The sequence below is a fragment of the Pan paniscus genome, chromosome 4 (assembly GCF_029289425.2).
Source record: "Pan paniscus chromosome 4, NHGRI_mPanPan1-v2.0_pri, whole genome shotgun sequence".
In the NCBI taxonomy this organism is placed as follows: domain Eukaryota; kingdom Metazoa; phylum Chordata; class Mammalia; order Primates; family Hominidae; genus Pan; species Pan paniscus.
This window is the reverse complement of record NC_073253.2, coordinates 128,689,412-128,716,007: the sequence shown is the minus strand read 5'-3', so window position 1 is coordinate 128,716,007 and position 26,596 is coordinate 128,689,412. Positions and strand designations below refer to the sequence as shown.

Below are 26,596 nucleotides of genomic sequence, written 5' to 3'. Positions count from 1 at the left end.
CATTGAGAGACAAGGGCAGATCCTTGAGAGGTGAAATTGAAATGCTCCTGATTAGAAAATGGTAGTTTTCTGTGCTAATATTAGATATTTTAACTGAGCCCCCATTTTTTTCTTTAAAAGTAGAATGAAGGAGAAAAGCATGTTGTTATTGTGAGACACATCTATGACAAGTGATCCAACCAAGGCAAGGTGCAGACCGGGGCGGCCCTTGTATGGCAGGTAAAGGGTCCTGGAAGAATTTAGCTCCCCATCTGTGCTGGCAATTCTCCAAGGATAAAGTGACAAGGAGCATCACAGCGGCTCACAGAGTAACTCCACAGTGATTCTTGAAATAATTGGAGGCAGCCTGGGGTGTCACGGCCTTAAATCATTAGTTGGTGGAAAAGCAGGAAGGAACCCGCGTAGTGGCGCATCAGCGAGACGGTGCAGACCGTGGAGAGCAGCAACATCTGGTCCCCTTGGCTCCAAGACGGAGGGAGCCCAGAGGAGCTGGGGAAAGTGACAAAGGAGCTAAGTACCTGAAGGAAAAATGAGGGCTGGTGACAGGGAATAAGACAGATGCGAGCTGAAGAGGCTTTAGGCAAAGAAAAGGAACTCGGGGGTAGGAATATATTTGGAGAAAGTGTCTAAAACAAAGCCGTTTTGTAAAAGAAACTCTCCCAAGGGCAGAAATCCTATTGTACTTGACATTTTTATGCAGCTTTTCTTCCCAAGAAGGTCTCCAAAATAACCCTTCAAAAGCCGGTTGAGATAACTTGATAGGACAAATAGAGGGAAAAGAAAAAGGTTTGTGCAGTTTTATTGTAGCCAAAAGACATCCAAGTTAAAACACTGGCTCTGATGTACATCCTCAATTCACAGATGTGGGATAATTTTTTCCATCTCAGGGATCTCTATACAGCCCTCTCACGTACCCATGAGGAAACTGAGGCTTGCATGTGAAAGAGACACACCTTGTAGATCCCAGGTCGCTATTCTCCCACCGAGGGCTTTCTACAGTCTCCACTCTTTCCACTCAATCTGTGACCATGTCTGTTTCTGTAAAACCATTGATTGATTACTCAGCTCTCTATCCAGCCAATCTTGGGTCTCTGTAGCATCTTCATCAGATTCAGTCCTCCACCCAGCCCAATCTGTGCCAGGCCTGGTGCTGAGCTCTGAATGAAGTGGAGCCTGGTCCCAACCCTGACACCACAGACACTGCCTGACGCCCAGCCTGGAGTTCTGAGCAGCTGTGAAGGCGCTGCTGGGGCCCTGCCTCAGGGCCTGCTGTTCTGTCTAAGGAACCACAGGAGCGGGGTCCTCAGGCCAGCAGGTTGGCAGCCTCCTTTAGGTGGAGGAGACCTGGGAGGGCTGGGGGGAAAGCTCTAGAAATGGTGAGTCAGGTAGCTTCACTGTTGTCACAGACAGCAGATGGGGAGATGACACACAGTGCAAAGGGCTCCCAGAAGGAAGAGAGACCATAGGACCTGTCTGTAGCAGGTGAGCCTGAGAGGTTTGCAAGATATGCTGGCATTGGGCCCAGGTCAGGGGATGCCTTTGAAACTGTCACCAGGGTTCCTCTGGCAGGCCAGCGGCCCTGGTGACTACCTGACACTGCCCTTAGGTGTTGAGTAGAGCCTGCAGTTTGTGCTGTGAGTTAGTTCCAGTCACTTTGCCCTAAGAATGTATAATTTCAGACTCCCCTACCTTGGAAGCCGGGCAGAGTTTGTAAGGGTCCAGTGAAGCCCTGGCGCAAGGGAAATTGCAAGGGAAGCATTTCCTTTGGGTATTTCGAAGCATGCTATTTTGCATCTGCCTTTTTAAAAACCATTCAATACTTTCAGTATAAATATGTTCACCTTCCCATTAAGGCTGGCCTCCCGAAGACAGCAACTACCCCACATGTTCATGCACTTGAATCAGTAAAACCAAATGGCTACTTCTTTTCCAGTCCTATTTATTCAACCTTTCACCAATTCAGAGTGTCCGAATTGAGCACTTACTAAATGCCTAGCTCTCTACATGAATTATCTCATGTAATCCTCAAAGCAATCCTGTAAGGGGCAATCCCATAAGGACCATTGTTATCCTCACTTTTAAATAGGGAAAAGAAGGTGGAACCTTGCCTGGGCTCACACAGCTATCAACTGTGAAGGAGCACAGGACTGGGTGGAGGCCAAGGTTTTACTGTGTTACTATGTTACTTGAGACCCAGCGGGATCAACACAAGCACTGTAGGAAGTTCTGTTGCAGCACTCCCCCAACCCCACCCCATCCCCGCCCCATCCCCGCCTCAGTGAAGAGGAGCTGCATCCTCAGCTCCGTCAGCTCCCCCACAGCAGCATGGCCTCTGGCTCCAGCCCCTTCTCCCTCTGCTCCACCAGGGGCCTTTCCCAGGAGAAAGTTCTCTCTGTCTCAGTAAGTCTCAGCTAAGTGGCTTGGAGCCTCACGTTCCTGCCTTTCTGGGGTCTTTTTGTGAGGCTGGGGGCTCTGAAGGAAGATGCCCCAGGCAGAAGAAAGAGATGAGAGTCCTTGGCAGCTCCCTCAGGTGACGTTGGTTACTGTAGGGATTTGGGTGGTATTGAGAAAATTATCCAAAACTTGGGAATAAGGGAAAAAGAGGGTGGCAAGTCCTCCCTCTGGGACCTTGTTTACTAGATCTGCCCAAGGATTATTTACTGATCCAGGCTAGAGGGTTACGTCTTTGTTCAACGCACAATTTGCCGCTGATTAAAGGCCCAGACTGTGCAGTGACATGTTAACTTGCACATTTGTTCCCAGTAAAAATGCACATGGTTCTTTTTGGTGGAAAAGAGAACCCGAAAGTTTGTGGTTTTCTTACCCACAGATCACTCACCTACTGTGTGCCTAGCCTAGGCATCTCATCCCAACCTTCTTTCTCCAGTGCCCATGTGGCTCCTCAAGTCCTCCTCTGAATCAGCGTCTGCACTGTGGGCTCTCTCATTAAGAAAGCAAACACAGCTTTAACATATGCTCACTTTAGATTATCGTGACAGTCACATTTTTAAGTTTTTGAAAAGTATGCTTTGGCACTTGTGTTTGGTGTTTGATCTTCAGCTGTGACCAGAAATAACCACCTCCAGAAGCCGTGCCCAGGGACATTAGACAATATGTAGAAACCTATTTGTGCTTTGGTTTGATACAAATTGGTTACATAGAAACTCTTTTGGCAGAATTGACAGGCCTCCTGACAGATGAAAGGTGTTCCTTCTCTCTTCTTGTTCCAGGCATTTCTCACTTTGAAGTCAATTTGTCAGACCTCAGGTTAGGATCTGTAAACATTATGCATGTCAGGTTGCATTACCTTCCAGCAATGGATAACCATGTGTTTCTGTTGAGCTTTGGGATTGGAGAATGTGGTCAAGTCTTTCAGAACTGGTCAAACTGCTTTCATCAAGTGCACAAGAACCTCATCATACAGGCTGTGCTCACCGGTTGAGTTTGAAATCACCTGTGGTCATTGAGAATACATCACATCTGCCCAGCAGTCACCTGTCCAGTTTCAGGCAAAATAGCAGGAGAGGAGACAGGGAGGTGATGAAGATGGAAACATCATAGTGGGAGGTAAGGGGCTTAATGGCCAGGTGTCCATGCATGACAAGGAGTGGGTTTGGGCCTGTGATGTTCACAGATCCAAGCAGGGCTTCCTTCTGCAGCCCTGTAAACCTCCAGCCTTTAGAGAAGTTGCTACTTAGGCCTCTAAGCTATGTGTCCATGAGGTGGATGAGCAGCAGCCATCCTGCAGGCCAGGGTTGCTGATGTGTGGATGTATCCTGATGTTGGAGAAGCTCACACTATGGACATCTAGATCTTCCAGGCATGAGTTCCTTGAACTTGAAGCAGAGACCATATCACCAGCTGAGCAGATTATCCCAAGTTCAAGGGGTTTGGAGTGAGACTGATTCAAAGCTAGGCTCTACCACCTACTTGCTGTCTAACCATACGCAAGTCACTTGACTCATGTTTCCTAATCTGTAAAATGGGCATATATTCATGCCACAAATATGTGCTGAGTAGGGCCTCTGTGTCTACTTAATAGAGCTTTAAGGAGGATTAAATGAGCATCAGATGAGCTCATAGATTCTAAGAGTTTAGCATGGTGCCTGGTGGGCCTGCCTCAGTAAATAATAGTCACTTTACACATGGCCTTCTCTGGCTGGTTGTTAACACACACATGTCCTTGGGAGGAATTACAGATTCTCATCCCAACCCTTGAATATAAATGAGGCGTTACAGGGTGGAGGTGGACCTGACGCAGCCCCAGCATCCAGGGCATCTAGGAGTGTGGAGGCCCTCACCAAGGTAGCCTGTAGTCAGAGCTCAGAGAGGGCTGCTGTCTTCCCACCAGCAGCCCTGAGGGGTGCCGAGAGTTTTCTGGCCTCTAAGAGGATAGACCTCTTTCAGCTGGGAGGGCTGAGTGGTGGGATGGCAGGGCCTCACCCCACTTCCCAGGTGGGACAGTTGGGCAGGGTGAAACTTTGCATCTGCCTCACAGCTCCCTGCAGACTGAGTCTGCCTGGTGATGTTTACCTTGGAGCAGGGCTTTAGGAGCCAGGCCTCTTCTTATACCAGGCCTCCTCTCCCTGCATGCCAGGTTCCAGGGCACCCAAGGGTGCTCCACTCTCTCCTTCCCCCAGGTCTCTGCCATCTTCACCGTCAGGTCTCAGGTCTAATCTCACCTCCTCAAAGAGGCTTCCCTGACCAGAGTAAAGTGTGCCCGCTGCAGCACCCTGGTTATTTCCTTCCTCGCATTTAACACCATCTACACTTGTCTTGTTTTTTTGTTTGCCAGTTCACCCTCTTGTGTGTCTTCCTACACTGTCATGTTAGTGCCCTGAGGATAGGAGCCTATTCTGTCTGAATCCTCAGCACCTGGAATCGGGACTGGCACATAGCAGGTGCTCAGTAAATATTTGTTGGGTGCATAGATGGGGGGGAGCTGGCAGGCAGGAACTCCGGAAGTGCCCCGTTGTTACCACCCACCCCATCTTAGGGTAGACATGGCATGGGACTGGAGCGTCGGGCCTCTGCCTGGCTCTCACACAAACCTGAACTCTGCAGCTGCATACCAGGCACTTGGGTGGTTTCTGCAATGAGAGAGTCAACACTGACAGGCACCCTCTGTCCCTGGACCACCTTGCCACGTGTGAGGGTATAAGTTATCTTAAAGCGGGGAAGAATACTGGGACCATTACGTCCAATCCCTGGATGCGCACCCCACATATCTGCACATGGCTACATGTACATGGCTCTTCCACAGGCAAAGCCTCGCTCTGGGTCATTGAGAAACCCAACCATGACCCCAGGCGAGGGCTGCCGCTCCCCTGTGTGTTGGTGTGTCAGTACCTGGAAGATAAAGTATATAAGGCCATGTGTAAGGGCTGTATCTGCCCATGGGCAGGCACTTGGCTGGACAAGTACCTCTGTCTGCAGAAGGTGGAGACAGCTGCTGTACTGGGCCAGGGTTCGTGGCAGGTGGCAGATGAGGTTCTTGAGGTTCTTGATGCTGCACACACTGCCTCTGGTCTTCTGCATTCACGCCTTGCTCTTTTCAGCCAGTTTTGGGCTTTCCAGTGACTGCCTCCTCAGAGCCAAGCCATCACCTCATTGAGGCCTCATAGTGAGTTGGGGTGAGGTTGTGGAATTCAGTGCTAGGTCGTGTGCTGGGGGCACTGACAGCCTTCAGGAGCAGGCCTAGGCAGAACATCTGGCTGAGATGGGAGCAGGGAGCTCCCAAGGCCTGGTCAGGAGAGACAGGGCTGTCATCAATAGTCAAGCTGGAGATGAGGTCTGAGACACAGAAAAGCTGTGTTGGGAAGAACGTGCCAGCAGGCCGCTGGCATCCAAGAGTGGAAGAGCTCATGGGTTTTCCCTCACTGCCACTTGGGGCACTGTCCCTGAGAAGGGAGCACTCGTTAGTTTTCTTTGGGCCCAGGAAGCGGTTACAGAGGCTGAGTCAGTATTTGGAAGCAAAATTACCCAACTGTCTGTGCTCTTGGTTGTGGCTGGCTGTGGGAGAACAACGGAGGGGCTTCCTGCTCCATGTGGATGTAGACTCACTCTCTCTGGGGCCCATCTCAGGACTCAGCCTCCTTTTATGCCTTCCACCGGGGTCAGACGGGCTTGCCTTCCACAACCGCTCAATTACACCACCTGTACCTATCTATGCTCCCAGTTCATGGCAGTCCTGGGTCTGTGACATTCTTATTGAAAATCCTTATTCAGATCACAGAGGGAGTCTTCAGCACCAACTGGTACCAATAGACTCGTTTCTCCTGCCGCCATAATGTTAATGTAACTGTTCCCATTTCTGACCATGTTCAGTAAATTTAATTTGTGTTGGAAAGCAGCTTATTTGGCAAGATGATCAGTTTTTAACCTGAGTAAATGGCTTTCTTGATGACTATAAATTAAGCACATTGTACTTTTCATGCATTGTGGTTGTCCTCATAAATACTATAGGCAGTTGCTGGTAGTCTCACTTGGTTACCTTTCCCATTACTGTTTTATCATCATTGTGGTAGGAGTGGGGAATTCATTCTGTTTTAATGACAAGGAGGAAGTGGTAACAAGGGGCTTGTTTAATGAGGAGCCCACCCCTGGGTCAGCATCTGTGTAGCTGTGGATCAGATTCTGGGCCTTACCCCGCCCGGGGTATCCTCAGCCCTCTGTGGGGCCATTGTGAAGCGCATATGCAGGGCCTTCATGCTACTTTTGTCTTAATTGCAAGTAATCAGGAATCAAATATTTGCCGACAGCCAATTTCCATGTCAGGGAGAACCTGAGTGTTCTTGACAACTTCAGCAGCCACAGGTTGGCACCAGTGTTTCCTTAACACTGACCCCTCAGAGTGCAGCCTGCAGGGAAGGCCATGGGAGCCTCCCCAGCAAGTTAAGCAAACGTAGGTGCCTGCTGCCCTGTGTGACGCTGGGCCTCAGAGGTGCTCACTACCATCTGGACACACAGCTTTCAAAGGAGGGGGTCAGGGAAAGTAGCTTCTCCCCCCAGCCCCCCATGAACTGGCTTTGGTTTGCCTGCCTGGGATGGAGTAGGTGGTCTCTGAAGCCCCTTCCAACTCTGCTTCTCCAGGATTCTAGTTCTCTTTACTCCAGAAGACCCACCTCCACGGACATCCATCTTCCCCTCATACCTCCATCCTTCCACTTCCTTCCTGCCCACTTTGGAGAAGGCAAGGGAAAATGTACCCCTACCAGGTCAACACATGTGAGGCTTCACCACCCTCCCCATCCGAGCCCCTAGCCTGGCTTCTTAACTGCACTGAATTAGCCTTCAGGAGATCACTTCTGAAAATTTCTGCATTTCTTAAAACCTGAGTATACTGGGGCCACACGAGGAGCAAGGCCTAGCACCTGTGAGACCTCCTGAGGCCAGAGCAGGGCAGGCACTTTGGAGTAGGAGGATTCAGAGAGGGACACTTGCACTTGGGCTGGTAGCAAGCACTTCATAGAGAAAATGCCTACAACAGTGACTTGGAGCTGGTTTAGCCAGAGGGAGAAAGCAATGGGGGCCAGGGCACACGCTCTGAAGCAGGCTCGGAGAGGCCAGGGCACAGAGACTTTGCCTCTTGTTTCTTCAAAATGGGCAATTAGTGGGTTGCATCCTATCTGCATGGGAAGGTTATTAAAACAGTGATCCCATGGCAATGCTTTGCGTCCTGGCCCTGTCTTGGGAGAGAAACAAAGGCTGATATTTTCAGAGCTGTTAGTTTCTTCTAGTAGGCGCCAGCACTTTCTAGGGTAACCCATTTTCCAACAACCCAGGAGAATCACGCTAATCAAATATGCTCCATGGCAAAGCAGCCATAAACACCGTGAGTGGGGGGCCTCCAGCCCAGAGCCTCCCTGCCAGGTGCCTGCCTGCCTTCCGCCTCCTTCCCTCCCCGCCACCATCAACCTTGACAGGAAGGCGTGCAGAGGGGCCGCTGAATGCCACTGGGCCTTCATGGTGACATGCGAACAATTAGCAAAGTGGATAAAAGAGATTCCCGCCTCCTTAGGATCTGCACTTTTATACTGCTCAGAGGTATTTGACCTTCTAGTTTATTATGATTCAAGAAAAAGTCAATACTTCTTAGTTTGCCAAGGCTGGAGGAATTTAAATGAATTATTGAATCAAGTGGTTAATCTGCCGATAACTGATTTTTTTTTCCTTTCAAATCTGTAATGATGAAAAGCAGACTTAACCAAAAACAAGAAAAAGATATTTTTTTCTTTTTTTTTTCTTCTTTTTTGCTTAGACATTTTAATCCCATGGGTAGGAGCCGGGGCTAAAAGTTTAGTCATGATTACTAGGGCCATTCTGTCTTGCTGAGTATTTTGATGGAGATTTAATTAACACTTAAAGCAAAGTCTTCTGAGGCTGTAAAAATCTGTATTCACATTTCAGTTGTCTTTTGGTGTCCCCGTGTAATTCTCAACTTTCCATCTGTACCTTTAGTGACATGTGCTGATTATCTCATTTCCAGACTCCCAGAATGCAGTGTGATGTTGGTGATGGACGCCTGTTTCGCCTTTCACTTAAACGTGCCCTTTCCAGCTGCCCTGACCTCTTTGGTGTGTGAGCTCTGGGTGCTGCTGCCTGAGATCACTGTGGGTGTTGTAGGGTGCAGGGGACACTCAAGCAATGTGGCAGCTCCCATTTCCAGGGGCTCAGCCTTCTTGCTCATAACTGCAACATTGTGCTAGAAAGGACTGGGCTGTGGGGAAAGGCTGCTGGTGTCTCCCCTGATGACGTGTGTCATGGAGAACCACATTCTCCCCCAAGGAAATGGCCAGCCTCTGGTCTCCCTACCTCGGCTACCCCCACCCCCATCCTGAACACTTGGAGCATGACTTTCTTCTTATGCCACGTTTCCTCCCTGCAGTGACTCCCCAGTGCCTACAGTAGTGTACCTAAATTTCTCTGCTTGGCTCTCCAAGTCTCCCAGAAATCACACCTTGACCCCCAACCCCACCACTGTACAAAACTCCTACTCACATCTAGTCTTCTACCTGAGACCTGCAAATGCCACCCACAGGGCGGCTGGGGGAGTCTTGGCTCAAGCCTGCTGTGTTTCTGGGAAAACCTTTCTCTCCTTTGCAGGGCCCACTGGCACATCACCCGCTCCATGATCTCTGCCACTCCCAGTTACTTCTTCCAAACTTAGCTCCCTGGCTCCCATGCCCTTTGCCTGATCTGCATACATGTCACCACCTTACAGAATGACAAAGTCAGAAAGAGGGAAAGGTATGACTTGTTCATCTTTGAGACCCCTAAGGTGCCTAGGACACAGCCTGGTCCAAAGTCATGACATAGTAAAGGAAAAGAAGGAAGGAAGGAAAACGTATTGCAGGCAGGGGGTGGAGGGGACCACTTTTTTAAAAAGTCATTGATTTTAATAGGCCTCTAGTCCAGGAGGCTGACTGTGAGCCTGGGAGCAGTAGTGGCAGGCTTTGTCCTTCTATGTAAGGTGCTTCTTTGTGAGCACGGAATAGCTGGGTGTTTTCATTTTTCAACTGGAAGCAGGAAAAATAAGCCTAAGAAAGAACCAAGAGTTGATCAAAAGCCCCCAGCTGGGTCCTAGGTTGGAAAGGTGTTGTGTTTCAGATGTTCAGAGTGAGTCAGCCATGAAACCTGAGCTCTGCAAGGCAGGACACCCTTCTTGGCACCAATGACCACCTCATGGAGGGACAGGGACTCCCTAGGAGACCCCGAGCCCCCAGGCCCCACCTTGAGTAGCTTGGCTGCACAGGCAAATGGAGTCTGTGCTTGTGAGCTACAAAGGAAGCCCTTGACCCCAGACCCTCTGGGTGTTTATAGCTGACCCTCTGTGTTTGTGTGTCTGGCAGGGCTTTCCAGCCACAACGAGCTGCTGGCCTCCTGCGGGAAGAAGTTCTGCAGCCGAGGGAGCCGGTGCGTGCTCAGCAGGAAGACAGGGGAGCCCGAATGCCAGTGCCTGGAGGCATGCAGGCCCAGCTACGTGCCTGTGTGCGGCTCTGATGGGAGGTTTTATGAAAACCACTGTAAGCTCCACCGTGCTGCTTGCCTCCTGGGAAAGAGGATCACCGTCATCCACAGCAAGGACTGTTTCCTCAAAGGTAGGAACAGGGCCCTTGCCCTGTGGTTTTGGGTTTTGTGATGGATCTTCCAATGCCTTTTTGACAAGTGACCTGGGTGCTGAGTCTACAAGTTACATATGTTTAGGAAATAAAGACAAAGACTGGTGTGTAACAAAATAGCAGCAGTGGCATTTTAGTGATGCATACTCTGTGTCCCACCTCCAGAGACCCCTGCCCTTAGAGGAAGCTCCTTGGGGAGTAGAATCCAGGCAGGTCAAATTAAACCCTGGCTGGTACAGGTTCACTAGGGACCAGGCAACAGGGCACTACCCAGGTCTCCACATAGGACGGGCCTTTGCAAGGTTGTGACAAGGACCATGTTTACCCTTCTGCACAGAGTTCCATGAATCAGGAGGCTGTGCTGTGCATAGAATGTGGTCAGGCAGACACCAGCGCAATGTCTTCCAGCATGACAAGGACACAAACTCTGGCCTGGGGCAGTTGTTGATGGGAAGGCATCCCATGTCTTGCCTGTCCAGAACACCTCTGAGCAAGACAAGGAAGCCCCTGCATGGACATCAGAACATGTCTGTGGAGCTGGGGCCAAGGATTCATGCTTTAGGCTGAGATTGAGTCAGAAAAGAAGGGAAGTACCAGCTCCCACTAGACGGTAAGAGCCATTAGGGCAGTGGCTATGGCTGTCTTATGCGCTTATGTATTAGCACCTAGCACTGTGCCCTGCACCAAGAAAATGCTCAATGGCTCCCAGATGCTTGAAGATACAAGAGTCAGAATGCACATCCTGGGTTGATTGATGTGGCCCTGGTAAATAGTACATGCCATGGCCTGTGGAAGTATTTATTGTATACAAATATTTGTGTACAACATGGGTATACATGAATTAGGAAGTGTGTAGAAGACAGAAGCAGCTTGCAGGCAGATGGGAACAGGCCCACATAGCCTGAGCTAGGAGAGCCCACTTGGAGTTATGTGAGGTCAGGAATGTGCTTTAGGTTGCACAGGGAGGAGAAGAGGAGGCTTGGACTAGACACCTGCCAAGTGCCTGCAATACTAGAAGACAAAGGCGTGAGAGCAGTCCAGGCTGTAAAGGCCTGGGCACCAAGTGGGAAGGGGCAGAGCTCCTGCCTCACCCTCACAGAACCCCACTGAGGATGGTATGATGCTGACACACGTGAGCAGAGGCGGATTCATGGCTGAGGTGGTGGAGCAAAGGTGTGTTGGCCTCTGTTACATCCATCTGTGTCACCTGCACCCACCTAATGGGCCACTCCACTCAGCAGTCGTGGCAGCATGGAGTGCTAGGCAGGGCAGGGCTTGGGAAATGCGCCTTTACCCAGTGATGACAATAGTCTTGGACACTTTCACAGCTGTGCTTATGATGCTAATGCCAAGGTGCTTCAGAGATCATGAGACACATTATGGAAATGAGGCCAAAATGAGCCTAGGAAAAATGTCCCCAGTCTGGAAGCACTGCCCAGCCACGTGCCGCCAGTTCCTCTGCAACCGTGCAAACTAAAACACTTGACCAGTTGCTCCAGCTTTATTGGCCGTGTTGAATTTTATAGACTGATGTTCCATTCTCTGGTTTCCAATATACTTCAAATTGCATCTTCCTAAAGGTTTCTATTTCTGCATCAGAGTGTGCACAGCCTCCCTCACCATTGGTTATTCAAACAACATTTCTCATTTAATGGGAGGGAAAAACCAGCCACCACAAAACCCACCGAGGTGAGGAGTGATGGGGACAAGCTGGCGTGGAGCGGGGGGCAGGCAGCCTTGAGCAGATCAGGGCTCAGTTCTGCTTCATGCTGATTGAATTTATCCACCGAATCCTTCTGACTCATTGAGGTTTTCACAGATTGTGAGTTGCCACCCACTTGGTATAGCAGAACTCCTCTCTTAAGGACCCCTTTTTGGTGGAGAGTGGTGCCTGTGAGCTCCCAGAAAGACCAAGGGTGGCATCCCAGCTCTGGTACTTCCCAGCTGTGTGGTGTTGGTTGCATCACTCTGCTTCTCTGGGCCTTTTCCTCGACTGTAAAATGGGACTAATGGCAGTACCCATCTGCTGCAGCCATGGAGAGAAGTAAAGGAGGGGCTGCACAAGCACCACTTAGCACACTGCCTGGTGCATTGCATGGATTTGGTGTTCATGAGACCTGCCATCATTATTTATTCTAATCCAGCGTGGCCACCGGCCGAGAGTAGAGAGATGCACAAACTGTGAAGAACGCAGAGGCAGGAGCAAGGGTTCTGTCTGGGAGGTTTGGGGAGAGATTTCTGGGCCCAGATTATTTAATGGTAGCTGGAGAGTGGGTAAGGAAGACATGAGTGTCAGGCAGACACTCATTGCTGGGGCCTCTCCCAGCAATGTCCACCTAGAGCCAGGGCTTCTCTTTCTGCAGATGGCCTCTTGGGTCTAGACTCCAGTGGAAGGCCTTCAGTGCCTCACCCTCAGGGTCAGCTGTAGTCCTGGTGGGAGGGCAGAAGAGCTGGGCTGCCTCTCCTCAATCATTCCCATAGGGAGTGCCCAGCAAACAGGAAAGACCTGGGCACTGATTCACAGGAGCCTGACGGATGGAAGGCAGGCCAGCCCTGAGGTGAGTGCCTTGGGGTGAGCACGTCACCTTCACCAGAACCATGGCTCCAGGGGGGAGTAGAACGAAATAGATGACAGAGGCTCTGTCGGGAACCTCTGTGGGGACAGAGGGTCCTGGAACAAAGGAGGATATAAAGAACAAGTTCCTACAGTCCCCACCCCACAATGGCAGCAGAATATTTAATAACAGCTTGAGGTCCACGAATGACAGTTTGTCATTTGTCCCAATTTTCCAGGGAGTTATTAATACAGGAAACAAAAAAAAACCTTGTTTTTCATGCAAGCAAAAATTCTAAAATCATCCATCTTTCATTCTCTATTTCTATCAGACTTTACAAGAAGAAGTTGTGACTTCATTCTCTGGGACTTTATCTGTCCCCAGAAGTCAATATTCGGACAAGTCCTTGTGCAGCTGGAGTGTGTGGAGCAAGAGCAGAGAAGTGATGGGTTGTGCTGGGCTAAGCTGCTACAGTTCAGAGCTCCCGTCTGTGGCCAGAGGCCCTGATTTCCTGTCAGGGAGGGGGTTCTCCTGAGGACTGGTGGGGGGACACATAGCCTTCACCACCCTGCAAGGGAGAAGAGGCAGCATTCTAAATCCCATTTACAAGAAAACTTCTGGTATCACATTCCAGTTGCTATGGCAATGGGATTCCTTGTGAATATAAAATGAAATATATCATTTAGGGATCATTAGCATGTACGGGAAATCAACCAGACTCAAAAGGATTGCTGCAGCTAGAGTTTACAGCTTTGATCCCAGATCTCCTGAGTCACAAGCAGGGTCTCACTGAAAGTCTGGGACAAAAGGGGGTGTGGGAAAGATGTATCTCTTCTTGTAGCAAAATTAGAGTCACATTTTTCCTCAGCACCAAATCCTACCAAGAGAATGCCAAGATATTGGGTGGATTTCACTGTTTAACTTCTTATAGAGTTTGTGTTTTCAAAGTTATCTTGTGACATCACATTCCTATTTGTGTATTAGTTGGCACTTTTAAACTCATTTTTCTTGGTTTTGAATTCACGCTTTATCTCCTACGCTGTTCACGAAGATGAGCTTCCCTTTCAGCAATCATTCACCAAGCCAGCGTTGTATTATACCAGATGATACAATGTCATAGTTGGGCAGTTTTCCAAACAAACCATGAAATTATGGAAGAAAGGGGACTGTTAGAGGTTCGGTTTTAAGGGGCCCCTTCAGCTTCCTCAGCCTGCTGGCGGTTGCAGGTGGATTTGGGTGCTTCAGAGGGGAGTTCCCAACCTAATGAAAGACAGGAAATCATTTCCATTTTTGGAAACAAGTTAAACATACTACAGGCTCACTAAGAAATCTTTTTTTCTTACTTGTTACTAAACAGAATAAAAACTCAGTATTTTGTTGCAAGTTAGCAGAGCAAATAGAGCTTCCTGCCAAAGAGCCATTTTTTTCTTCTTCTTCTTGTTATTTTGTTGCTGTTGTTGTTACTCTGAGTCTTGTTACTTTAGGAATTTAAATTGGGCCCCACACCTCCAGGGGCATTTCTATACTTCCACAAGTGTTCTCTGTCCTGCCAGGGAAAGCTTCTTACATCCCCAGCTTTGTCAGCCCAGTCCAGCTCTCAGCGGGAGACTCACTTCCTGGGATGTGTGAGATTCAGCTGCAGGGCTGTGATGCTGTCAGGCGTTGATAGGGGATTTGGTGTAACTCTGCTAGAGCAGTCCCTATAGCAAGAGGTGCTGGGGCCTGTGGAAGCATCAGGGAGGCCCAGGCTGATGGGACAATGTGGCACGTGCTCAAGGGCACTGCTTTGGCACGTGAGCTTTCTGTGCCTCATTTACCTCATCTGTAAAATGGGGATAATAACAGCACTTACCTCGTAGAGTGTTGTGAGTATGACAGGAGCAGCACCTGGCATGCAGTGAGCATTCTTCTCTAAGCAGTGTCAACAGCACTAGGGATGATGCTGTTGCCGTTGTAACATCACGGCTTGTTCAAGGAGCAGATGCAACAAGCTATAAGACCCTTGCCCATTTATGTGACAACTCTGTAATGAGCTAAGAGGTCAGGGGTGGTGGGTCCTCCTGTGAATGAGGGGAGAGAAGAACATTGGCCCTCCATATTTATTTAATGAATGACTAGAATTTGACCTCCAGTTGATCAAAGTTAATGATCACTTTCTCTGTCTTGCTAAGAGATGTAAGGAGCCACCCAAGTTCATCTAGCAGGTTAGTAGAAAAGCAAGGGGAGAATCAGGTATCTCTGATCCCCAGTCTGGACAAAGCTCCTAGAATGTACCTCCGGGCTCTCAGGAAATGCCAGTGGAGCCTGGGGTAAGAATTCATCTGCCTGAGGATGAGAATGTTTAGAGAAGGTGCTGGAGGAGAAGGGACCTTCAAGGTGGATTTTGAAGAGCAAGGGGTTTGCTAGGTTGAGAGTGTTGGGAAGGCTTTCTAGGGGTACAGGCATGAAGTACCTCCAGTCTCCGGGAAGAGCAAGTGATTATGGGATCCTGGGTGTAGGGGAGAGCATAGTTGGGGATAAAGGCAGGCAAGTGGATCACAGCAAGCTGGGGAAAGGCCTTGTGTGCCAAGCAGGGAAGTCTGAACTCAGGCTGACCAGTGTTGTGTCCAGAATTGGTGGGTTCTTGGTCTCTCTGACTTCAAGAATGAAGCCGCGGACCCTCGCGGTGAGTGTTACAAGTTCTTAAAGATGGTGTGTCCGGAATTTGTTCTTTCTGATGTTTGGCCGTGTTCAGAGTTTCTTCCTTCTGGTGGGTTCATGGCCTCGCTGGCTTCAGGAGTGAAGCTGCGGACCTTCGCGGTGAGTGTTACAGCTCTTAAGGCGGCGCGTCTGGAGTTGTTAATTCCTCCCCGTGGGTTCGTTGTCTCGCTGGCCTCAGAAGTGAAGCTGCAGACCTTTGGGGTGAGTGTTACAGCTCATAAAGGCAGTGCGGACCCAAAGAGTGAGCAGCAGCAAGATTTATTGCAAAGAGCGAAAGAACAAAGCTTCCACAGGGTGGAAGGGGACCCAGGTTGCCACTGCTCACTGGGGCAGCCTGCTTTTATTCCTTTATCTGGCCCCACCCACATCCTGCTGATTGGTCCATTTTACAGAGAGCTGATTGGTCTGTTTTACAGAGCGCTGATTGGTCCATTTTGACAGGGTGCTGATTGGTGTGTTTACAATCCCTGAGCTAGACAGAAAAGTTCTCCAAGTCCCCACTAGATTAGCTAGACACAGAGCACTGATTGGTGCATTTACAAACCTTGAGCTAGACACAGGGTGCTGATTGGTGTATTTACAAACCTTGAGCTAGATACAGAGTGCTGATTGGTGTATCTACAATCCCTTAGCTAGACCTAAAAGTTCTCCAAGTCCCTACTAGACTCAGGAGCCCAGCTGGCTTCACCTAGTGGATCCCGCACCGGGCTGCAGGTGGAGCTGCCTGCCAGTCCCGTGCAGTGCACCCGCACTCCTCAGCCCTTGGGTGGTCAATGGGACCTGGTGCCATGGAGCAGGTGGCAGCGCTTGTTGGGGAGGCTCGGGCCACGCAGGAGCCCACAGTGGTGGGGAGGCTCAGGCATGGCAGGCTGCAGGTCCTAAGCCCTGCCCTGCAGGGAGGCAGCTGAGGCCCAGCGAGAATTCGAGCACAGCCCAGTGGGCCGGCACTGCTGGGGGACCCGGCGCACCCTCCGCAGCTGCTGGCCCGGGTGCTAAGCCCCTCGCTGTCCGGGGCCAGTGGTGCCAGCTGGCTGCTGTGAGTGCAGGGCCCACCAAGCCCATGCCCACCTGGAACTCAGGCTGGCCCACGAGCGTCGCACACAGCCCCAGTTCCCGCCGGTGCCTCTCCCTCCACACCTCCCCGCAAGCAGAGGGATCTGGCTCCAGCCTTGGCCAGCCCAGAGAGGGGTTCCCACAGTGCAGTGGCGGGCTGAAGGGCTCCTCAAGCATGGCCAGAGTGGGCGCCGAGCCTGAGGAGGCGCCAAGAGTGAGCGAGGGCTGCCAGCATGCTGTCACCTCTCAGTGTCAGATAAGCTACTGCAACATTCTCATTTCCCAAAGAGGGACCGTGAAGCCCAGAGAGGGCTAGTACCTGTCCCAAGTCACACAGGCAGAGCCAAGCCAGGGCCCAGCCTTTGCTGCTGTGGCAGGCCCTTCAAAGGCACCCATAGCTTTGTGGCTGTTTTTAGTTAGGGCTCAGCAAGGCATGTCCCCAACAGATGCAATTGCTTTATGCTTCTTCCCCAGGAGACCTCCTGGTGCAGAAGGAAGGCTCAGGAGCCATGGGCAGTGGAAAGGGCCTTGCGTGCCACTGCTGGGTAGGGCTTCCCTGCTCCGCAGGTCATTAAGAAGCCAGCTACACCTTCTCCAGGGAAAGCTGGCTCAATCATCCCAAACTCACAGAGCTTCTGGACATCAGGAAACCAGACCCTTGTCTCCTTTCTAAGGAAAGAGTAGGAAACTCAGGGATACCCAGAAGGTTACCAGGGGAACCTGGGGTCAAAAGCAGGCAGAGCCTCTGGGGACAAGCATACCTTCAGCCTGGTCTGGCCTTGGAAGCTGGCCTCCACTTTCTCTCCAGACTCCCTTTCCTGTCCCTCCAGTTGCCCTTCCACTTCTGGGCCTACCCACATTTCTGTCCAGTAGCCGCTGTTGTTCTTTCAGTCTTTGCAAAGGGATCTCTCTGTCCCCAGCCCTCTTCCTGCCCTTCACTTTAAGCTCCACAGAAGAGGGTTTGGCTATTTTCTGCCAAGCCACTCACCTTCACAGACATCTGTTGAATGCCCACTTGGTGCTAAGGCTGTGCCAGGACCTGAGGATACCACTATGATCAGAACACTGGGCCTGACCTCAAGGAATTTATAGCCAAAAGAAACGCCACACATCTCCACCCTCTGGGTTATCCTTTGGGAGCTGCTTTAGCCAGAGATGCCTCCAAGACCTCAAGGACAAACGGGAATCTTTACGGACTGTCTCTCATGTTGGATACCCTCTCCTCACTCCTCCGCGGATTCTGTCAGCATCTGTGAAAACAACTAGGACTTCACTGAACTGACAGTTCACTCATAGCCCCGTAGTCCAGCATCCCTGGGAGCTCAGTTGTCCCATTTACAGTATCTGCTTCCAGGATCAAGAAAGGTGACCTAAAACAAATATGTGTGTTCTTTGGATATTTCCTCCAGGTTTTATGCAAGGAACTGTCTTGGTGTGAGCACCCCACAAATGTGCAAGAATATTATCAGTTCAGCATGTGTGGTGTGCTCCACAGAACTGCTGCACTTTGAATGAATTAATTACATTCCATAATTAAAAATTGCTAAGAAGTTACGAGCTGAGTAAGTCTCGTGGTGCATTGATTTCACTTATGGAAACAAGCTACAGCCTCCGAGTCCCCCACATTGTTTCCTGCTGTTTTCTGGCATCCTGTCCTTCTTTCTCCAACCCCTCCTTTGCTGTGCACTCCTCAGTCCCATTGGTTGCTGGCGGCCTAGTCTCTCTCATCCTAAAGCCCAGAGGAGCAGGCTGTTGTCCCAGCATCCTCCTAGGTAGCCTTTCATCTCTTCCCTGTCAGGCCGCAGAGCATTTCCTGCACTGGCTGTCTCCACTTCTGCAACTTCCCTGAATTCTGCCCTCTAGGGTCTGCACCTAGCTCCTGTCCTGTTACCCCTGCCACTGACTTTGCTAAGATCACCTTACCCTTCTAAATGCCAAGAAGGCACTTTCCAGGCCTGGTCTTGCTTCATCCTTCCTGCAGTGAGCTCTGTCATCCTCCCTGCAACCCTGTTCCACTGTCTTCTAGGGACCAGCCCCCATCCCTCTGACTCTCTGTAGACCCCTCCTTCTCTTGCAGCTGCTTCCAGGTCTTTCCCCTGGGGCTCTCTTCTCACAGTTCCAGCCATGCCTCAAAGACCCAGACTGTCCCACGAGCAAAGACCCAACCATATCTTCATCCCTGACCTCTCCTCACATTTCAATCTACCTCTCATTCCACCTGGGATGGTCCATCCCACCATCATCTCCTGGCTGGATGACCTCTATGGCCTCCTAGCTATTTTCTGAGCCCCGGGTCAGATGCTTCTTCAATTCCACTTTCCATATGGCATTTAGAGTAAGCTTTCCAAGATGGAACTTTGACCATGGTGCTGTCCTGCTCGAACCCTTCTGTCCAGTTGTTCAGCAATATTCATGTACTATGTGTCAGATACTATTTGGAGATGTGGGGACACAGCAGGGAGCAAAACAGAGCCCAGTCCCCATGGCAGGTACAGTCTTGTGGGAGAAACAAACAGTAAACAAGAGATGAAGTCTATGTGATGGTGACAAGTGCCATGGAGCAGAATAAAGCCAGGAGGGCAGTTAGCCAGAGCCTCTGATATGAGAAGTGACATTTGGGCAAAGGCCTGCAGCAGGCCGGGGGGTTAGGTAGTGAGGCATTTGAATATCTGGGGGAAGAGTATCCCAGGCAGTGGCAATACAAAGTTTGCAAAGATCCTAAGGTAGGAGCTTGCCTAGCGTGTTTGGGGGCTCACAAGGGGGCCAGAGTTGCTGGACCAGGGTAAGTAAGCAGAGAGAAACTGAGCAAGTCGGAGGGCTGATGGGGTTGATCTCCCCATAGGGCTCTGTTGGCCATTGGAAGCCCAGGTTCTTTGCCACTTGGCTATATTGCCCTTCTCATTACTCCATGAGGCCCACCCAAAAGTGGCCTTGATGAGGGGAGGGAGTGACATGGAGCCTCCTCCCCAGGCTTCTCCACAGGAGGCTGTTTGAGGAAGGCCCTATGTGGACAGGAGGGGTGCCAGTGGCTCAGGTGCTTAGATCCATGTGAGTGGACCCTATGCCCAACACTCGAGAGGTTTCAGATGATCACCAGGAGCCAGATGTTTAATTACTGGAGCAAGAAGAAGTTGGTTTGGGACTCCTTTAAGGTTCTCCCCTTTCGTGCCTTCAATTAAGATCAAGGCCCCCGTGTAGCAGCCGCTAAATGACACCATGTATTGAATCTCTGTGCTCAAGCAGTTTATCTAATTATCTGTGTGATAGACTCAGCAGCTGTCAGACCAGCCACAACTCAAATACGTGGTCTCTGTACGCCTGCCTCAAAGTGTTTTATGCCCACTAGCAAGCTCGAGGACAGGACTTTCATGCTCTTTTCTAGATGTGGGATCCCTTTCAGGTTCCTCTGCTGCCTGGTGATATAAGGCATTGAAGGGGCCAGTGGCTGGGAGGACAGTGGGTACAAGAATTGAGCAGAGGCCTGGGGGCTGGGCTGTTCCCTCCCTCGCCCCAGCCCTTGTGCCTCGCATGGTCACTCAGCCTCTCTGCCTGCTTTTCTGGACAGGGAAGCAGTGACCCAGTTTGGGCCATCTTCTCCAAAGAGAGGGAGGAGCACTTGCCACTGTGTCAAGTTAACTGAAATAAATGAGGGGGATCAGGAGGCAGTGATCCAGGGGAGAGTAAATGACTGATCATCTCCATCAGCAGAGAGTGTCTTCAGGAGTAAACACTTCCCAGCAGAGCAGGCTCATTGGATGAAGGAGGAACAAGACCACACCAAACAGCTGAATGTAAGGTCTGTGGAGTTGAGTCCTCAGCCAGGAGAACTGAGGGACAGAACTACAGAAAGCTGGGGCCCAGCCCTGTACAGCATCCTGGGTCTCCGGGAACCACCCATGCTTCCTGATTGTAGGTGAGCTTGTGCCCAGTCCTGCACCTGGGTGCCTCATGAGGGCCAGATCCGGAACACATGTATTCTCCAGGCTAATGAGGGAAGACAGAGCTTAACAGTGACTACTGAGTTTGGACATCTCCTAGAGAGTTCTTCCCTCTGCTTTTCTTCTTCTTGTGCTCATTTCTGCTTTGATGCATTTTGATCACTTGTTAATGAAAGTAATCGGAGTGAAAACTACTTTCAAAAAGCTCTTCTAAAGGAAAGTAGCAAAATCACTTTGCTTGCAGGTAATTAAAATAGCCAGATGCAGTGAACTCCGTCCACTTATTATAAGCAGGGTGATCTGAGTTGTGCACTTTTCTTTGTAGCTGGAAAAAAGGGCTCATCCAGGGACTTAGCAGCCATCTCTCTTTTCTTGTCTTCCTTAGGGAACTTGTGCTTTCTCTTCCACTGCTTGTGTTCAGTGCACTCCATGCCCCCTTCAGTTGGCTAAGGTATGCCCAAAGGCCTGGTCTACAGTGGTCCAGCAAATGCCTCTTTGAGCCTTTGCCTCCCTCACTCATTCGGCCTGGCTAGCTCTCTGACTTTTCCTCCAATACACCTGTACATCTCTGTCTCTTTCTGCCTTCCTCCACCCCATCTTTGTGTCTATTTCTCAGATGCTCATCCAGTGATCCATATTTCCATCAAAATATAATAAACCCAAGGTATTTTTATAGGGATTTTCAGAGATCTTTACTTATATCCAGTCAGATGGAGCTTGTACAGACCCAGGTCTGCATGAGTCCTCATAGCTGAGACTTTAGTCTTTTCCCCGTGCAAGCTTGTCCAATGATTTGGGGAACCCAAGATTAGAGACGTCAGAGGATATGAAGGGCAGAACCTTTCTGGATAGGTGGGTGACGGACAAGAAAGCAGGGGCGAGGAAGATGTCTCTTATAAAGCTACAAAAGAAGAAATACCCTAGACAAAGGAGGAGGTTTCAGAAGGGGACACCAGGGTAGGGGCAGGGGTGTCAGAAAGGGTCAGTGACACATCATCCTAATTCCATAGAGAGTGAGCTTGCTTGTTCTCCTTCCCACCCACCTGCAGAACTCCAGATTTTCAAGGGTGTCTCTCAACTGTTTAGCCATGAATGCTGGTTACAGGGAAGTTAAGACCCCTCTCCAGATGCAATATGTCGTGGCAGTGACCATGGATTTAGCTGTAATTCCAGTCTGGTCAATCTCACTGGGCTGCAGTGAGAGTAAACAGAGGTGAAGCCTGAACAGACCTGTCTGAACACGAATGAAAGGGAAGCTGGCTTCTGCAACAGAGGAGGAGGAGAGCACACACTTAAGATGCAGCAAAAGAGCATGCTTTGGGGAAAAATTATTACAAGAAACAGAAGCACATTTTAGACAGCAACTGTGTTCTACTCCCAATGCAAGAAAACATGAACTCTGAAATGAGATAAAAAATGGGATTGTAAATTGGCTGAGCCACAGTCAAAAATAAAATGGAAGCTGGGGGAGGTAAGGAAAGAATATAAAGAACCTGAAATACAATTGCAGAAGTTCCTTCTCTACTTCAAGCAGTCAAAGGAAAGATTAACCATACAGAAATCATAGTTGTTCCAATACAGGGAACAAACTTGAAAACCGCTCCCCAATACACTGAGAATGAGAAGAAGATTTAAAAAATAATGTAGGAGAGGATGATAGTTATGTAAGACAGAGATAAAAGATTTAAAATAATAGTGATTGGTTATCTTAAAGACCTCAGAGCAATTCAAATGGACACAATAAGCAAAGAGAGATCCAAAAAAATAAGTGCCCTATGCTGAAAGATCTATCAAATAAGTCAAAATATAATTGCTAACATTTTAGGTTTTGAAAAAAAAATTAAAGTGATCTGAAGTATCCAGAAAGAGAAAAACAAAGCAGACAAAAAAAAAAATCCTACCTGGTGTTGCACTGGGGGCTCTTGAGTGGTTTCAGCTGACCGGCTTGCCCAGGGGCAGCTTCTCCCCTTCAGTTACATTTGTGTCAAAGGTGAGTCTCAGACACTGTCTGGTATGAAGGAAAAAAACGTTCTGTCCTTGGACTTTTCTGCGATATTAAGAAGCAAGAAGGCAATGAAGAACATTGGTAGAGTTTTGGGGTGGTAAGACCATGATGCAAGAATTCTACACTTATCAAATGGTGATCCATGTATGGAAACAATAAAAAGTATTTTCTGCTGGGCAAGGGTTCAAATAATACACCATCCGTGTACTCTTGGCTGGGAAAAAAAGTGAAAGATGAACCCTTCACATTCTACAGAGAAATCAGAGAATCTGACAAAGAGGAACTCAAGGCTTAGGTGAGCACAGAGGCTCTTGAAATGAGAAGGTGTCTAAATAACTTTTTCAAATATAGTTACCAAAAATTGCAAAGGGTAAATGATGAGGTTAAGTGCACTTAATTTTCTTGACTGACTTATTGGAATTTCAACAGATCATGCATAATCCTTGACTCAGTATGTTAAAAAGCATACATGAGCGCAATATTCCATCAGAGCCCAGAACGAACCTCACGCAGCCCCAGACAAGTGTCCATGGTTGTTCCCAGGTGACCTGGGAGACTTCACCTCCTGCCTTCACTGGTGTATCCAGAGACCATGGGAAGGATCAGCCACTGACTGACGTGTTCGACCTACGGTCAGGCCTCCCCGTGCCTTCATCTCGGTGGCTAGAGTGTGCTCCCCAGAAAGCATGCAGGGCTGCAACTGAAGTGGAAGAAAACCGCAGCGGGTCATAGTGTGTCTTCCTAGTGTGATGAAGCCTTTGTTCATGGGCGTGTGTCAGTATGCCAGTGACATGGTCAGGACAATTGGGAAGGCCTGAACTATTGGTTCTAATGTTGCAGTCAATACAATGTGATTAACGAATTAGAGAGAAATGCATAAGAGCCAAATTCTGTTGCCAAGAAAAGGCAAAGAAGGTAGAAGAGCTGCCCTGTTAAGAGATAGAGGTAGAAGTTCAACCCCCAAGGCAATAAAGGGCCACCATGGGACACAGCCTTGCAGAAAAGAAGGAATGGCCATCAGGGTGGGGTGGATAGGATCATGGGAAATACACATTCTCATTCACGGAGAATGTGCCAGGCTGCCAGCCCACCGCCAGGGGCTGTATGGACGTCATCTCATGCACTCCTTTTCCTAGTTGGTGTTTACTGAGAGGCAAAGAGAAGCCAAATAACTTTCCCAGTTACTGAACTTGTAAATGACGGCACCAGTACTGGCACCTGCCCATCCCGTTTCAGTTTCTGTCAGTGGCCACTCCCATGATTAGGAGAGATATTTGTCAGGGAGTGGGGCTTGACCTGAACCTGGAAGGGTGGGTGGGTGGGACATGAACAACCAGGTACAGGGCAGGGGCAGCAGCAGAGGGAAAGACTTCATGCAGCTTTGCTGATGTTATGGCTGCATTCCTTCCTCCTCCACCAGACTTGGCACTTGCAACTGATCAGACAGCAGGTGCCTAAAAACTCTCACTTCCGTAAAGGGAAATGAGGAGAAGTTAGAGTTACCGCAGACATCAAATATTGTATATCCAGTTGTTTTAATGAAATGAATCACATTTACACCCATCTTGTCTTTGAACTTCAGTGGCTGTCTCCACGTGGCTATGTGACGTGACAACCCCAGTGAGCACATTACAAAGGAAGAAAGTCCCCACCAATGCCATGTGAAACACAGGGTGAGGGCTTCGTTGCACAGGAAGAAAAACGTCCATATTTCTCGATCACACCTTTCTGTCTCTCCACTTCTGCCTGGGTTCCTTCTCGCCAGTGTCCCCACCTCTGCCCCCTGCCAAATTTCAGTGACATGAAGATCTTGTTTATGTGCCAGGCTTGTCTCAATAAACATTCTCCTAGCAATTTTAAAGGAACAAACTTTCCATATTAAAAACTTTTGTGGTTCTCAGGGTAAACAACTGTGGGTATCAGGAAGACCTGAAGAAATGGGGAATCTATACAAAAGGAAGGCAAAGTCCACTGCTGAGAAATGTGGTTTCTCTCTGTAAAACATGCTGACAGAAGCCCATATACTAATTTAGAGAAACAGTTGGCACAAAACAAGATGCACAGTTGAGTGTGCCTGTCTAGAAGGCTGGGAAGGAAAGAACTTGGAGTGAAGGCACCACCAGGATTCCTGTGGCTATAGCCCCACGGAGACTCTGCTGGCTGTGATTATAATCATCAAGCTTTGCAGCAAATGATTGTGATTTTACACAGCCTACCCTTTTTAAAAAACCAGAGATGGGATGAGAATGGAGGGCAGGGTAACAACTAACTCAAAGAGCCCATGTGACATGCCAGGTCCAAGGCTGAGCATTCTGTGCACTTTCTGTTCTTTAATCCTGTGACAGCCCTTCAGGGTAAGGAGTGTTATTACCCCTAACTTGGCAGGTGAGGAAACTGAGGCTCACAGAGGTTTAATGACTTGCCCAACATCACTCAACCAGTGAGGAGGAGAGCTGCAATAAAGACTGATTTGAAATGTTAAATGTTGTCTTTGCTCTGTCTGCTCTGCCACATCTCTTACATGTATAATTAAAAAACACACACACACACATAGTGATTATCATTCAGCAACTGGGCAGATTGTGCCTGCACTGTCACTTGTGTTCTGAAGGCAACTTTCTGCACGTGTAGCTGACATGTGCCCGTGTTGTTAGCCACTCTTGACTCGACAAAGAAATTGTGATGGTTTTTGAAAATCTTTGTTTCTTTGTTGTTTTTGTTCCTTCTACTATGCCACACTGTCTATGTATATAATGATTTCTGTAATTAAAAAAGGAAGGAGGCCTTGCAGTGAGCACCTGCGCAGTCTCTCCCTTTTTCAAAATTAGCAAAAAGCCGGGGACTGTGTATGGCTCACCTCAGAGGAGCCAGTGGACAGGGTGGGCTCGGGACCAAGCTGCTAACTAGATTTGCTGCCAGTGGACTCAGTCTCTGTGCAGCCCATGTTGGGTTCCAGGGGGACCAGGAGCCTGTGGGGCAGCCCGAGATGGCAGCCTTGGAAAAGGAATTCAGGGTGGGTGTGATCAGGGATAGAGCTTCTCTAGTGTACATCACACAGGAACCCATGAGTGGTACCAGCATGTGCTCTAAACCTCATCCTGCCTGTTTGTTCACACTCCTGAGGATAGTAAAGTAGTGGTCCCTGTTTTCAACACTGCACCGATCAAGTTTCATTCTTGTGTTTCACGATTTCATAGAAAGATCTGTGATTCTTGTATCTGGGCCATTCATACCTTGGCAGGCTTCTGCAATTCCGCATTTCATTGCTTCAATAAACAGTGCTGAGTGCCTGCTGTGTACCAGGCCTAGTCGAGGGCCCGGTGGCGGGGGTCCAAGAGGAGTGTGAGAGGGCCCTTCCCATGGGGAGCTGAGAGGGGACACACACCCCCTGCCTATTGTAAACCAGGGTGGGGAGCGCGAAAACGGAGCACGTCCAGTCTGTTATGGAAGGAACAGGGAGGCCTCCAAGAGGGGGTGCCATCTGGACTGAGTACTAAATGATGAGAAATGGGTTAGAGAAAGAGGAGGGGAGTCTTCTAGGCCAAGGGTTAGGATATGAAGCCAGCATGGGGAGCCACAAGCCAATTGGTGTTTCTCCAAATATAGAGTTTAGGGCAGAGAGAAAGCAGCAAGGGCAAGCCTGGAAAGGAGCTTTGGCCAAGCTGGGGCCAGACCTGGACCATCAGGTTAAGGAGTGTGGACTTTCTCCTGGATGCAAGGGGAGGCAGCATTCTAGGGTTTTAAACCATAGGCCTGGTGTTCAGAAAGATCACCTGTGTTGCCCTTGGGACAGAGTGACCCTGGAGGCAGGGGCCCAGCAGGAGGCATCGAGGACGTTCAACAAAGCCACACAGAGGCCTGAATCGGGGGAGTGGGCAGACCGGAGAATCACTTAGGAAAAATACAGTCAGCAGGACCAGGCACTGATTGTGAAAATTAACCATCACACCTGCCCACCCCAGGATGGTTCTAACTGCCTTCCTCCATCCTTAGCCAGTCCTCGTCTAAGCAGAAGTACAAGTCATCTCAGCGAGGCCTGAGTGAAATCCTTCAACTGACACGAGCCAAGTTTCCCATTTGGGCTGGGCCCTGAACAGTCCTGTGGAAGTGTCAGCCCTTCATCAGGGCGCACCCTGTCACCACCCCGTCTGGAAAGCGGGCCACTGACTCAGAAAGGAAATGTGGCTTGGATGCCGAAGTCAGAGTGTGATTCTCCTACCCTGT

General features: G+C 49.5%; 1 protein-coding gene across 1 annotated transcript in view; it reads left to right on the top strand.

The window, feature by feature from the left end:
• FSTL4 (follistatin like 4) overlaps positions 1 to 26,596 on the top strand; it is a 410,518-nt gene that overhangs the window by 195,882 nt on the left and 188,040 nt on the right. Inside the window, exon 4 of the mRNA XM_003829286.4 lies at positions 9,852 to 10,100. Coding sequence (XP_003829334.3) covers positions 9,852 to 10,100 — 249 coding nt within the window. The remainder of the gene's footprint in view (positions 1 to 9,851; positions 10,101 to 26,596) is intronic.